Source organism: Desmodus rotundus, chromosome 4 (genome assembly GCF_022682495.2).
Source record: "Desmodus rotundus isolate HL8 chromosome 4, HLdesRot8A.1, whole genome shotgun sequence".
NCBI classification, from domain to species: domain Eukaryota; kingdom Metazoa; phylum Chordata; class Mammalia; order Chiroptera; family Phyllostomidae; genus Desmodus; species Desmodus rotundus.
In genome coordinates, this window is record NC_071390.1 from 11,502,673 (window position 1) to 11,514,861 (window position 12,189).

General features: G+C 40.2%; 1 protein-coding gene across 1 annotated transcript in view; it reads right to left on the reverse strand.

Moving 5' to 3' along the window:
* Positions 1-824: 824 nt before the first annotated feature.
* Positions 825-12,189, reverse strand: part of FHIP2A (FHF complex subunit HOOK interacting protein 2A) — a 29,681-nt gene continuing 18,316 nt past the window's right edge. The window contains exons 12-17 of the mRNA XM_053922546.1: positions 11,869-12,012; positions 10,937-11,027; positions 8,539-8,682; positions 4,702-4,842; positions 4,246-4,349; positions 825-4,142 (exon numbers count right to left, since the gene is read on the reverse strand). Of these exons, the coding sequence (XP_053778521.1) occupies positions 4,037-4,142; positions 4,246-4,349; positions 4,702-4,842; positions 8,539-8,682; positions 10,937-11,027; positions 11,869-12,012 (730 nt within the window). The 3' untranslated portion in view covers positions 825-4,036. The remainder of the gene's footprint in view (positions 4,143-4,245; positions 4,350-4,701; positions 4,843-8,538; positions 8,683-10,936; positions 11,028-11,868; positions 12,013-12,189) is intronic.

Below are 12,189 nucleotides of genomic sequence, written 5' to 3' on the forward strand. Positions count from 1 at the left end.
GCTTGATTGTTTTTTGAGGAAGCAGTATGGCTTTTACTCGAGAGCTACTCTGAACAAAATTTCAACCCTAACAATTTCACGTTAATTCTTTAGGTTCCCTTGAGATAATTAGTTTTTGCAGGGGACATACTGCAAAATTCTTAATTACCAGCAGTCGGAGCCAGGTGTTTGGACTGGGGATCTGATTAGGCATTCCTAAAATGCAGTTTCCTGTTGATAATGCTCACAGCAAGGAGGGGAACTTCAACTCTGCATCGCCTAAACCTCACCTCCCTGCATCCCCTCAACCTGTGGGCCTCTTCGCTTCCATCTAAAACGGTTTTCATTGGTACTGGCTGAGCAGAACCGTGGGCAGGTGGGGTCCCTAAACAGTTTCTCTTTCTGGCTGTGCCACCTGTTACCTGTTTCTTACAGTTTTCAATGAAGGGGGGGTTGGCAAATACTCAAGTGAGTGGAGTAAGCCTAGAGGCTGGTTTTAAATGCCAGTTAAAAAGTTCTTATGTGTTATAAATATATAAGAAATAATGCTTACACTCAATTTTTTCCTAAGGTTTGTACAAACATTCCTTCCTTAAGGGAAGTGATTATTAAGGAGGGAGGTGGCTAATATTCCAGTGCACACGAGGCTCCCCTGGGGGCGTTTTTCAGACTCCGGATTGCCCTGCACAAAGACTCTGACCCGCTCTTTCCCGTTCCTTCCGGGCAATCACGCAGTGGCGACCTTTCGATGGCTGTGTCGTGCCTTCTGTGGGCTAGGGGTTGCTGTTTTTGACTTATCAGTGCATAAAATGTTTCCAATGAGAATTCTACAAGAATGCGAGACATTTTGTTTAAATTCCATGATTTATTTTTGGATTATCCCTCTTAGTCCTGCATGCATTGTTAGCAGAGAAAGTCGGACTTGATCACGACTTCCTTTGAAGAGACTGTAGGTACAGAACCACCGTCTGAAGAGCTTCGTCAGACGGCCCAAGAACTCTAGGCCTCGGTAACACTGGCAGTAACCCACGCGAAGTTCAATAGAAAAATTTACCAAATGTCATTTGTTTAATGTAAACAAGGCCATAGGCAAACAGAGTATTACGGTAACACTATTTTACAGGGCCCAGAAATATGATTATCTATCGTGTTTGATGTGTGAACACATCAAGTGTCACAGTGACATGCGTATTTTGATTCACTGTACAACCCAAAATATGATTACCATATATTTTGTGGTTTTAGCACTTCGCTGTAACTTGTCAATACCTAATAACTTCATAATTAAATGGTAATTGTATATGAATGCAATAACTTATGGAAATATGTTACCATGGATTATGAAGGTAATTCTGTAATTTGTGCCCTGTAAAATTAAGTGTAACAATCTTTACACTAGCAATAGTGTAAGCAAGCTAAGGATTTTGGTCCTTTTATATATATATATATTTACACACATATATACACATGTGCACACACAATGATGTACAATTAAACCAAAAAGCTATGAAGCCTCTCATAGCTTCCATATTGCACAGACACGAGAACATGACATAGTTATAATGTGAGTACTACACTGATAATTGGCTAAGGACAAATCTGAGTTCTATCAAGTAAAGAATGTGGCTCATTACTAAAAATAACCCCACAGACTATACTGTTAGAGAGAAAGATTTAAAGAAATGTGAATACTATTTATACCAACGTGAAGCAAGGCTACAATTGAGTTTGGAATTTGCTTGGGGCAATCAATTGCTAAGACGGTACTTCCTACCCAACACAGTGCACTTTAGTCACTGTCTTGAAAATACCAAGCAATAGAAATATTCAGCTTCTGAAAGACAGTAAGAGAAAGACTAATAATGTAGTACAATGTTTCACTAACAAATCCAACTCACTGTGAGAACTTGTGCTGGCTCTAGGTCTGAACTAAACATGAATAAAAGAAAGAGAAAGGAAGGGATGGAGGGAGGGACAGGGGAGAAGGGAGGGGAGAGGGAGAGAGAGAAACTGAGACGAGAAATAAAATATACCTTAAGCTTTAGTTGATTACAAATCAAAGTTACTCCAATAACTTAGAAAAATGTTTTAAGAAGCAGCATACACACAAAAAAAATGTGAGTTAAAGCTTTTCTGAGGTTGGTTTCATAGATTAGCTATAGGGTCCCTCTGTGAAATCAAAGATAAAATAGTATTTGGTTTGGGAGGTCACATCATTGCTGTTACTGAACACTACAAAAACATTAAGAAATATCTAATATCTCTCAATGCCTTATTTCAAATACACCTACATCAGAGTAGAGTGCAACCACACCTAAAACTGAAGATGTTGCAGTGTTCCTTGCATGGACTGATGAATAAATACAGCAACCTTAATGCTTTCCCTTCATTAAAAATCATTTAAAGACAAACATGCACAAAGTAACTACCTCCCACTTTTGCTTTTCCATCTTTTTGCTTAATGAATTTCTTAGAAGGAGCAAACAAAGATTTGCATTAAATTAGAAATTTAGTCTTTTTCTTGCTAACAATGGTAAGTGTTCTAAAGCCAAGAATATTCACAATCGTTTGATATTTTGTTCTTAATAAATAGCAAAAACTAACTATAAGACAAATCGGAAAAGCGAATCCGACATGAGCAGTAGGCACACAACAGGCGTCCGTGCACACCCCGCCGCACACTGCAGCGACGCAGACGCGCGGCGTTAGCTGGCCGCTCGGAAGGGCGGTGACAGCAGCTCCCGTGCAGCGCGGAGGTTTGATAGCCTGCTGCCCGACAAAGCAGTAAAAAGACAAGAGGAAAGTGCTGCTGTTGAGCATTTCGACTAAAAAAAAGGAGACGCGAGCTTGAAAACAATACATGTGAGTGGTAAGCATCACGTGCAGGAGGCGCGGAGAGTGGATTAGCAAACGCCTGTCTGTAAATCAGTCCCCGCACGCTGTGCTCGCTCCTGCTACACGGCCATCCACACGCACCCCCAATCTACCCAAATTCTCTCACACGTAAACAGGGCACACTGGTTTGTCGGCTTGTTTTAAACTCTCTTTAAAATAATTTAAAACAAAGGACCGAGCAAAACTTTTTTCAAAAATGTAAACATTAGGGAGGCCATTGGCATTTCGATTGCTGCCTAAGCGTCATCATCGGTCAGTTCCCCACACAGACGCTACCTCACGCTTCAGGGGAAAAGTGGAATCATAAAGCAAGTCTATGAAACAACTTTCAAAGAGGATAGGGAAAAAAAGGTTCTCAACCCAATACATGTTAATTAGCATAAAACAATACTATTTTAGCAACAAGCACTACCAATGGTGAGCCCAGATTCAACGTCACTGCAAAAACACCACGGTTTAAATAAACGGGGACCTGTACACGAAAACTAATCACTCCATGGCTATGCGCACGAGAGTGAAAGAACATTTCTTTAAAAATATACATATATTAATTAAGAATTTTATCATCGTATTAAATTGTTCCTCTTAGAAAAGCTGAAGAAAGTCAATGGTTCTCTACACATTCGTCTCCCTATTATTAATTCATTTGATGGTCCCTGAATTGTTTTTGTTTTTTTTCTTTTACAGTTTTTCATATTTTGTTTGGTAAGAATGCTGACCTTAAAAAGTTATAAAATTAGGGTTTTTTGCTACTTATCAATCCAAAAGAATATAAGTGTCTGAGTCCCAGAGAATGTCAAAATGCCTTGCCACCTAAAAGGATATTAAAATAACAGAAATACCAAAGTCATGACATCAGAAATTCTGCAGCTTTTCACACAGGCATTGGAAATGCTTATTTCCTGAAGTTCCTTTGATTGTGTCCCAGATTCAAGGACGTGCAAGTTGATACCTAGAACCTTTATGATAAAGCCAATGAAAGCAATATTGTACAGCGTTTTACTGAAATTGTCCACTCAGCGGGCTCATAATGGTTCCGGCCAGTTTACAGCAATACTTCGTTTAGAAAGGCTCCTTCTCCTCTCTTCAGTGGGGAAAACCGAGTCTTTTTGGGGAAATGTACACCACAGTTCTGTTCCCTTAGTTACTTGAGAGGTGCTATTTAGGGTGTGGAGGAAGCGTGGTATTTCACAAACGCAATGGCCGCCAGCTCCTTACAGAACTCCTCCAACACGATCACACCCTCCAGCAAGGTGATGTGGTCGATCCTGGTCAGGGACAAGCAGGCAAGACATCAGTTCAAGATGCTAGCAGAATGTCACGTTCTGGTGGAATTTTTAGATTAAAATAAAATGTAAAATGCTGACTTACATGGGACCTTCAGGTTCCAAACCAAGTAATCGCTTTCTGACTAGCAGAAGCTTGGGAGTAAAGTCTTGAATACGCTGGATTCTAACCATAAGGTCTCCGACAACCTGCACCCCAGAGACAAAAGGAAGCCAGGTCCTAAAGTCAACTAGGTAGTGATTTTCAGGATGAAACAAACGAATTCCATTCCCTTTTATTAAATGAAGAATGTCACCTTTCACTATGTACATAACCATCTTTGACAAAGAACTCACATCTATTCCTTAGAATATAAAAGTTATGTATATATCACTTAAAAGAATGAATTTTTTTCTCCACATTTTACAGTCAAATGTTTACTTCTAAACAGTAGCTATATACTATTTTCCTGTACATGACACTGATTACATGCAATGGTATTAAGATGTTAACTGGGCAGGTTTGCCAATTCTAAGGAATACGACAAAACCAGTAACTCACCCTGACGATTACAGAGAAGAGAGATCTACAGCCAGAAGCGAGGTTCACGTAAGGGTCCAGGAGGTACTCATGTACGTGCGGGTGAGGGAAGAGGGACAGTCTAGACAACACCGACGTCACTTGCAAGTTCACGTCGTACGGCTACGGAGAGGTCACGGACAAAGACACCGTTGATGCTACTTAAACGTATGCACCCGAGCACCTAGTTTACCATTTTAACTTATCTTTCCAAGAAAGAAAATCCTCCCCTTTATTCCTCCCTCCACACGCTCTTCTACAATGAAAGTACCTGTGACTAAATCATAGTAGTTCTCACCTTCTTAGTCAAAGTGCATATAACATAGTCCTCAACACATTTTTTTAAAAGCATGCATATAAACATAGAGAAAAAAACAAATACATAACGTAGCCAGAAAGTCTCTGTTTTATGCAGGTTGTCTGAATTAGTGAAATGGTTCAGGACATCATCAAAACCCACCACAGTGTCATAAGTGATATTAATTACAAACAGGCCATGACACAGTAAGTATAAGACCAAAGACAGAAGGGAAGGCATTAAAACCTTTTAAACCATAGTAGTTTCGTTTTAGAAATAACTTTCCTCATCTCTTTTTCAATTGCCACTGAGTACCGGTGGAATCAAGTCACAGAAGCTTGTCAGCAGAATGCAGGTTCTCGGGGGCAGGAATGACCAATGCGCTCAGAAGGAACGGGAAGATTTAAAACGGTTGTATGCAGGGGTCACTTCATTCCCTGCGAGAGCGTCAACTCTCCCAAAATAGTTGTGGTCTGTGTAGCGTCCCCCATACTTTATTTTTTGACATAAAGTCTCAATTTTACTAGAATTTTAGTCTTTTAATATTTATCCTTCAATGAAAGTAGCTTGGAGGTGCTTTACAGAGAATGTCAAAAGCAAAGCAAAAGACACGCTATACAAAAAGGGTTATCACTGTGCCTAGCGCTTCCGACCAAAACCGCCCATCCCTTTGGGTGAAGGACCCTGTGGGGCGGAAAGGAGGCTGACCGGGGAGAAGGCTGAGAAGGACCAGGGTGGCCAGACGAGTGGGAGCCTGTGCTGCAGCATCGGGAGGGAAGAGCGATGCTAGACCAGCCTCCTATTAGCCACGGAATCGGAGTGTCTTACTCTCCTCCACGGAGCGGCTTTGAAGCCACTGATCACACTGACTACGGATTGAAAAGGGAGTATTTGCCTTCAGAAGACAACAAATGCTTCAATTCAGCGTGTGCCGGAAGATAGCGAAGATCCTGCTACGTGAACAAAAACTCCAGCCCTGCGTCACAAGGGCACTTTTAGTCGTCTTCACTTGCCACTAGATTCACGAACACAGACTACCCGAAAGAAGAGAAACTATCTCTAACTCATCCTAATCTAGCCCTTCGGCAGTGTAAGTGCAGGGAGATACTAGTCCCATTGAAGGACAGTTTAAAGAGCCTATTCTCCTATTTGATAGTATTTGCAACAGAAGAGCCTTTTTTAAGCCTCAATTCATAACAAATAGTGAATTCACTTTTAGGCACAAAGGAAACACGAAAAAAAAATCTTTAAGAAGAATGCATTACTGTCAAAATGTGGACAAAATCACTTAAAACTTAAGTACTGAATTGTAAGTGACTTCATTTCAGGTAGTTCAGATTTTAGGTCTAAATTATGCCATTTGCAGGTGCTTGAATAAATAAATAATTTGGCTTTAAACAAGCATACTGCCACTTTAACTTTTACTTTCTCTATATGGTGCTACTTTGGTTTTTAGTTTTATATGAACAAGAAGTCTATGTATTCTGTTGCTTAAGAAATTTCAGACTGACACAGATTTTTTTTTATTATTCTTTTTTTCCCCCTCACCTGAGGACATTTTTTCACTGCTTTCGGAGAGAGAGAAAGGAAGAGAGGAAGGGAGAGAGAGAAACATCGACTGGTTGCCTCCAGCACACGCCTGGACGGGGACGTACACACCTGGACTGGAGACTGGACCCGAACCAGCTGTGTTCCCTGACCGGGAATCGAGCCCGCAACCCTTCAGTTCTGGGGCAACGCTGCAGCCAACTAACCCACACCAGCTCTGGCCAGATTATTTTTTGATGTGAAAATGAAAATAAATTGCAGCTAGAGAGAAACTGTTCCACCATACTCTAAATGGTCGCTACTTCATATTGGTAAGAACTTGAAAACAAATTGGCCTTTTTTGATGTTTTTTAATAATAATCTATTATTTTGTACTTTATAGAGTACTTACCTGAAAGAAAAGCTAACTACATTCTCCCGACATGTCAGACGGACTTGGCCCACTTCTGACTGAGCTCACACTAAATGCTACAAAGTCTGGATTTTAGGACAACAAACACTGACTTAACCGCCTGCGGGTGTCACCAACAAACTCAGTCTCGACTCTTCCAGGAAAGGCCAGATACGCAGATACTCAAAGTAGTAAGATTTAAGTTAAACTTTAAAACATCTCAACAACCTGATAGTCTCTGAAATTTCCAATACCTGCATTTAACAAGATTTTGTATTTTTTAAAGTATTTTAAATTAGTTTCTTCATTTAATTCTTACAAGCAACCCTAAATAGCAGGTTAGGGCAAGTAACAGCAACTTCACTTTGACAATAAGAAAATGGGACAAGTGGCTAAGTCAGTCACCCACGGTCAAAGTCTCCTCAGTGAGGGCAGGGCAAGACCTTGGCCTCCTACATCTGTCTGGGATTGCCTACATTCTGCTCTGGACCCCAGCCTTCTGTCCGTAGTAAACATGTAATCCCAGCATGGTCATCTGACCCTTTCGGGGGTACATACTAAGAAAAAGCACAAGCTGGGTGTAAACGCTTTGGCTGTCAGGTGTAAAACACACACACACTGGAAATGCAGCACATGCTGTCAGGAGGCTGAAAGGAAAAAAGCACTTTCTCTTTCTCTTTGCGGATTACTACCAGACACAGCGCTGACTAAAGTCTAACCTCGTGGAATACTTCGTAAGCGATAATTTCTTAATTTGGCTTTCCGGTTACTGAAGACAACCTGCTTACATAGTACATTTCTTTTATAATTCCCTAAGCTCACATAAACCTTAACTAAAATGCTAAAAAAGACCAAGTAGTTTAATATACAATTTTAAATTAATTCCATATCAGTTAACTCGACTTCTATTGGGAGGCAAGTATCATGCCAGGTTCTTCTACATCAAGGGTACCCCCCAGTGTGCAAAGCATCTCCAGGCTCCACCACCCCTTCGTTCACTTCGCAGTGAGGGACGCGGCGAGGGAGCGATTCTGTGATCCCAAACTCCTCTCCCGACGGTCGGTGGGGCGCACGCAGCAACACACCAGCTGACGGTGGTCTACCCACCCTGCAATGAGTTACCTTTCTCGATTTACCTCTCCCTCGTGAAAATGAGTATCACGCACAAGTTCTTTACCTGAAGACGCACGCTCATGTAATACCGTCTGAACCGAGCCTTACAAGGCGGACTCTATCTGTATTTGTCCTAACTGAACGAAGTGCACTGAAAGGCTAAGTTAGTCATAAAAGGAAAAAGCACTCTAATCTCCTCCAAACCATGTTGAAGATAGGAAGACAACGGCCTATAGTGAGAATGAAAATATACACCTTCTGTAACAACCATCAGGCCAAATAAATGCTTTTAATGTAACGAATGCATCAGGACCACCTGTTGTTGACAAGCAAACTATGAAAATGTCTTCTAGTGGAAAAACTAAAAAAACAATAAAACTACTTTATTGAAGGTGTAAAGTAAGACTTGAGATGAACCCATAATCAATGGTAACAAAATAATATGAAAATAAGTATTTTAACACATTACCTGATCAAGAATTCTTCCCATTCTGTCAAATAAAACTTTCAAAAAATGACCTTCAAAGAAAGCAGCTTCTAAGTTGCACTTTTCCAGCGCTTTCGGAGAGCCCGGCCACTCCCATCTTAAGCAGATGGCACAGTAGTCCCGGAACTAGGGAAAAAGCATTGAGATCATTAGAGATCTAACCAAACACAAACCGAGATGGAAGAGAAATGATTTCCTCAAACAGGAACATAAAAGTGCCTTTGAATGCTGAGTGCCTGTTATGCGGGAGGTGCCATGGGAGAGAAGAAATGACTCAGATAGACACAGAAACTGAGATGATAATCATTGATGAAAAAATAGGCATTTTCTACGGTTACCACAGTACCCCTTTAACTACTGTGCTTATGCTCTTTCCGTGTAGAGGAATGTATGTAGCCCTTTACTTATTTTCATTACGTACTTGAGAGAATACTTAAAGGCATGGTAAGTTCTAGCTGCATTTTCAACTCTATTCTGCTGTTACCTGTAACAGATGGACAGACGCACACCCCCTGAGAAGGCAAGCCTGCGTTCCTGCAGTGCGTCTGCACCAGGCACGCTGCCCTGATAGGGTGCAGCGCTGTGGCTCTAGGTGTGCTCCCCAAACTGCTACCATGGCAATGAGCACAAAAACTCCGAGCAAGCCCTGAGACACTTTTACTGCAGCTTAACTGAGCAAATTGTATGTCCCTTGAATCTAATACAATAATCAGGGCTTGTAATTTGTGTTTTTTTCTTTGCATTTTACTAGTAATTCATTTTTTAAAAAAATCCTCACCCAAGGATATGTTTATTGATTTTAGAGAGAGAGGAAGGGAGAGGGGGAGGAAGGGAGAGAGGGAGGAGAGGAAGGGAGAGGGGGAGGAGAGGAAGGGAGAGGGGGAGGAGAGGAAGGGAGAAAAACATCAATTCCTGCACCCCTCTCCACAAGCCATCCCCAAAAGGCGCCCCAAGTGGGGATCAAACCTGCAACCTAGCTAACTGCCCTGACCAGGGATAGAACCCACAACCTTTCTGGTATACAGGACGACTCACCACCAACCAACTGAGCTACCTGGCCAGGGATCTAGGAAGTCATTTTTATTGTATTTTACAAAAGTGTTGGTCTCTGAGATTGGAAATAATAAGAAACTAGTCCTTCACAGAGTTTATCACTGGAATAAACAATATGACTTCTTACAAGCACAAGAATACCTCATAAAATAAAAATTTTTAAAGTCTTCCCGCCAGGTAATTTACTTGAATTAGAATAAAAGAAATTTATAGCAAAACTTTCTTCCCTATTCTTTCCCTTTTCAGATTCTCCTCAGTGAATCAAAATTACTTTGATCTCTCTAATTTGGAAATTATTTGAAATTACAATAAAACATATTCTTACCATGAAGCACTACCTTCATCTTTATAAGAAAAACAAACATATTTAAAATGATAGAAAAGCCAACTTCAATATATTGTGAGTTGTAAACTAGCTCTCAATAGACAATTTTCTTTATAAAACCACATCCTAATATTTAGTAAAGCATTTTCCTACTAACACTTCTGAAATTCTGACCTAGAATATAATAGTTTAAAAAAAAATAAAACTTTACAGAAAGAATAAAAGCAGTTTAAAAATACTGTTGGTAGTGCTGAATTGGTATTACTTTACTGCCTTTATTGTTACATGAAAGTACATTACTCTAGTTATTTATGTAGTAATGTGGACTTGAAGTCAGGCTTAAAGCATTATGAATTAATTGTACACACAAACAAGTTAATTATATATAACAGCACACTTAAATCCCAAACATGTAAATGAAAATTCCACACACATTTTTCTGATTTGAGACGTTTTAAAATTTGGAACTTTGTAAAAATGTAAATGCTACAGAGAGTGAAGAAGACTGAGGGAAGGGCATCCAATTTAATAACTGAGGAGAGACTGCAGGTGGTAAGCTAGAATGCAGGGGAGGGAGGAGGGTGGGAGAGTGTGACGCGGGGACAGCAGTTGAAGGTCTGGTGGAAGACGGTGCTGCAGAGCAGGAAAGGAGAAGCGCCTAGGAATGCGAGCAAGGGTGGTGGTGGGCAGGGTCAGCTGGAGATCATGGTTTGGATTAGCAGGGGAAGGATGGGGGAGACACAATGTCGACTACACAAAGAAAGGACAGGGAAGCAAGAGGGGGAGGGGAGGAAGGGGAAGAGGAAGAGGGAGCATTAAAGAAATCCTGAGACAGAGACACAGTCAGTGAAATGCAAAGTAAGGTCAAGCGCAGAAAGTTAAAGCAGCGAGGGTGCAGTTCAGGTCTCGCAGAGAAAGGGAAAGCTCTGGAGAATGGGCAATGTGACAAGGCGTGAGCATGCATTCTCATTAGATTTCATCTCACAAAGGTCGTGGACTTACCTGCCTGTGAGCATCTCGGAGGTAGGTATCGTACCCAGTGCCCTCAACGTGGTAGGATGACTTTGCTTCATCTGGTACCAGACAGAGAAAACTTAAAGGAAAAAGCCATAATTAATAACATAAATAGGCTCACAATTCAATAACTTTGTATGTATTAAAATATCTCGCAATATCTTTAGTTAAGTCAAGTACTAATGCAAGTGGAAATTTGAACAATAAAATTATGTGTTCTTAAGCACTTAACTTCAATTGGTCTTACTGATTAAATACCCTTTCATTAAAGGTTTTATTTAAAAAATTCCTCATTCCACTTAAAACAGAAGGAAGCCTAAAATGACTTTGTTTTTACAGCCCAATGACAGAGCGCCATGGTATTTGTTAATCTCAGGAAACTGGCTTTTAAGTAAGTGAATTTAAGATTTTTATGCATCCTAATTTTACATCTTGAGTAACGTACAATTTCCTCTAGTCATCTGACAGAGCCAGGCACATCAGTAAAAGCTTTGCAAAGCAAGAAAAATAAAATTGTCACCAAAAGAGCACTTTTTAAAAACAAACTTAAAAACATGAACTAATGACAAGGAATATCCGTAGGCTTAGCATAAACGAACACAAGGCTAGTAAGTGCGACTTGTCAAACTGTAGATTCTCAGTGTTGTTCTACAGTGTCGGGAGTTACTTCGAATTATTTACATATAAAAACTCTGAAGGTCACAATTGTCCCTTGTTTTTATTGCTATATTCAGTAGAGCCTTTCTCTGCCCCAGGCTTTCATTTGCTACATAGGCATGACAAAAAGCTGACATAATCTTTAGATTAAATAAGGGAAGACTGAGTTCATAATATATCTCTGTGACAATCTAAGAGCAGAGCTATTCTTTGTTACAGAAACAAGTAAAAGAGATGTAAGTCAAATTTCTACAGCAACTCACCTGTTGACAATCTTGTGGACTTCCGTTTTCCCATCATTTTTGGGGTGGTCTGGAGTGGCGGGAGGTGAAGAGCTCAGCCACTCTTGGGCTGACAAAGTGTTATCTGGTGAAATGTCAGTAAATAATGGGTCTTCTTCCAGATCTCTAAGTTCAATTTAATGATGTATAAAAAAAATTCATTATATTTTCCAAACCAAAAGATTCTCTGCTGTGTTCTTAGAAATAACTTTATTCTTACATAATTTTATTTAAAAAATTAAGAAATAATGTGTATTTTATAGAGAAATTAACATTTTATACTAACAGCACACTCAAGGATAT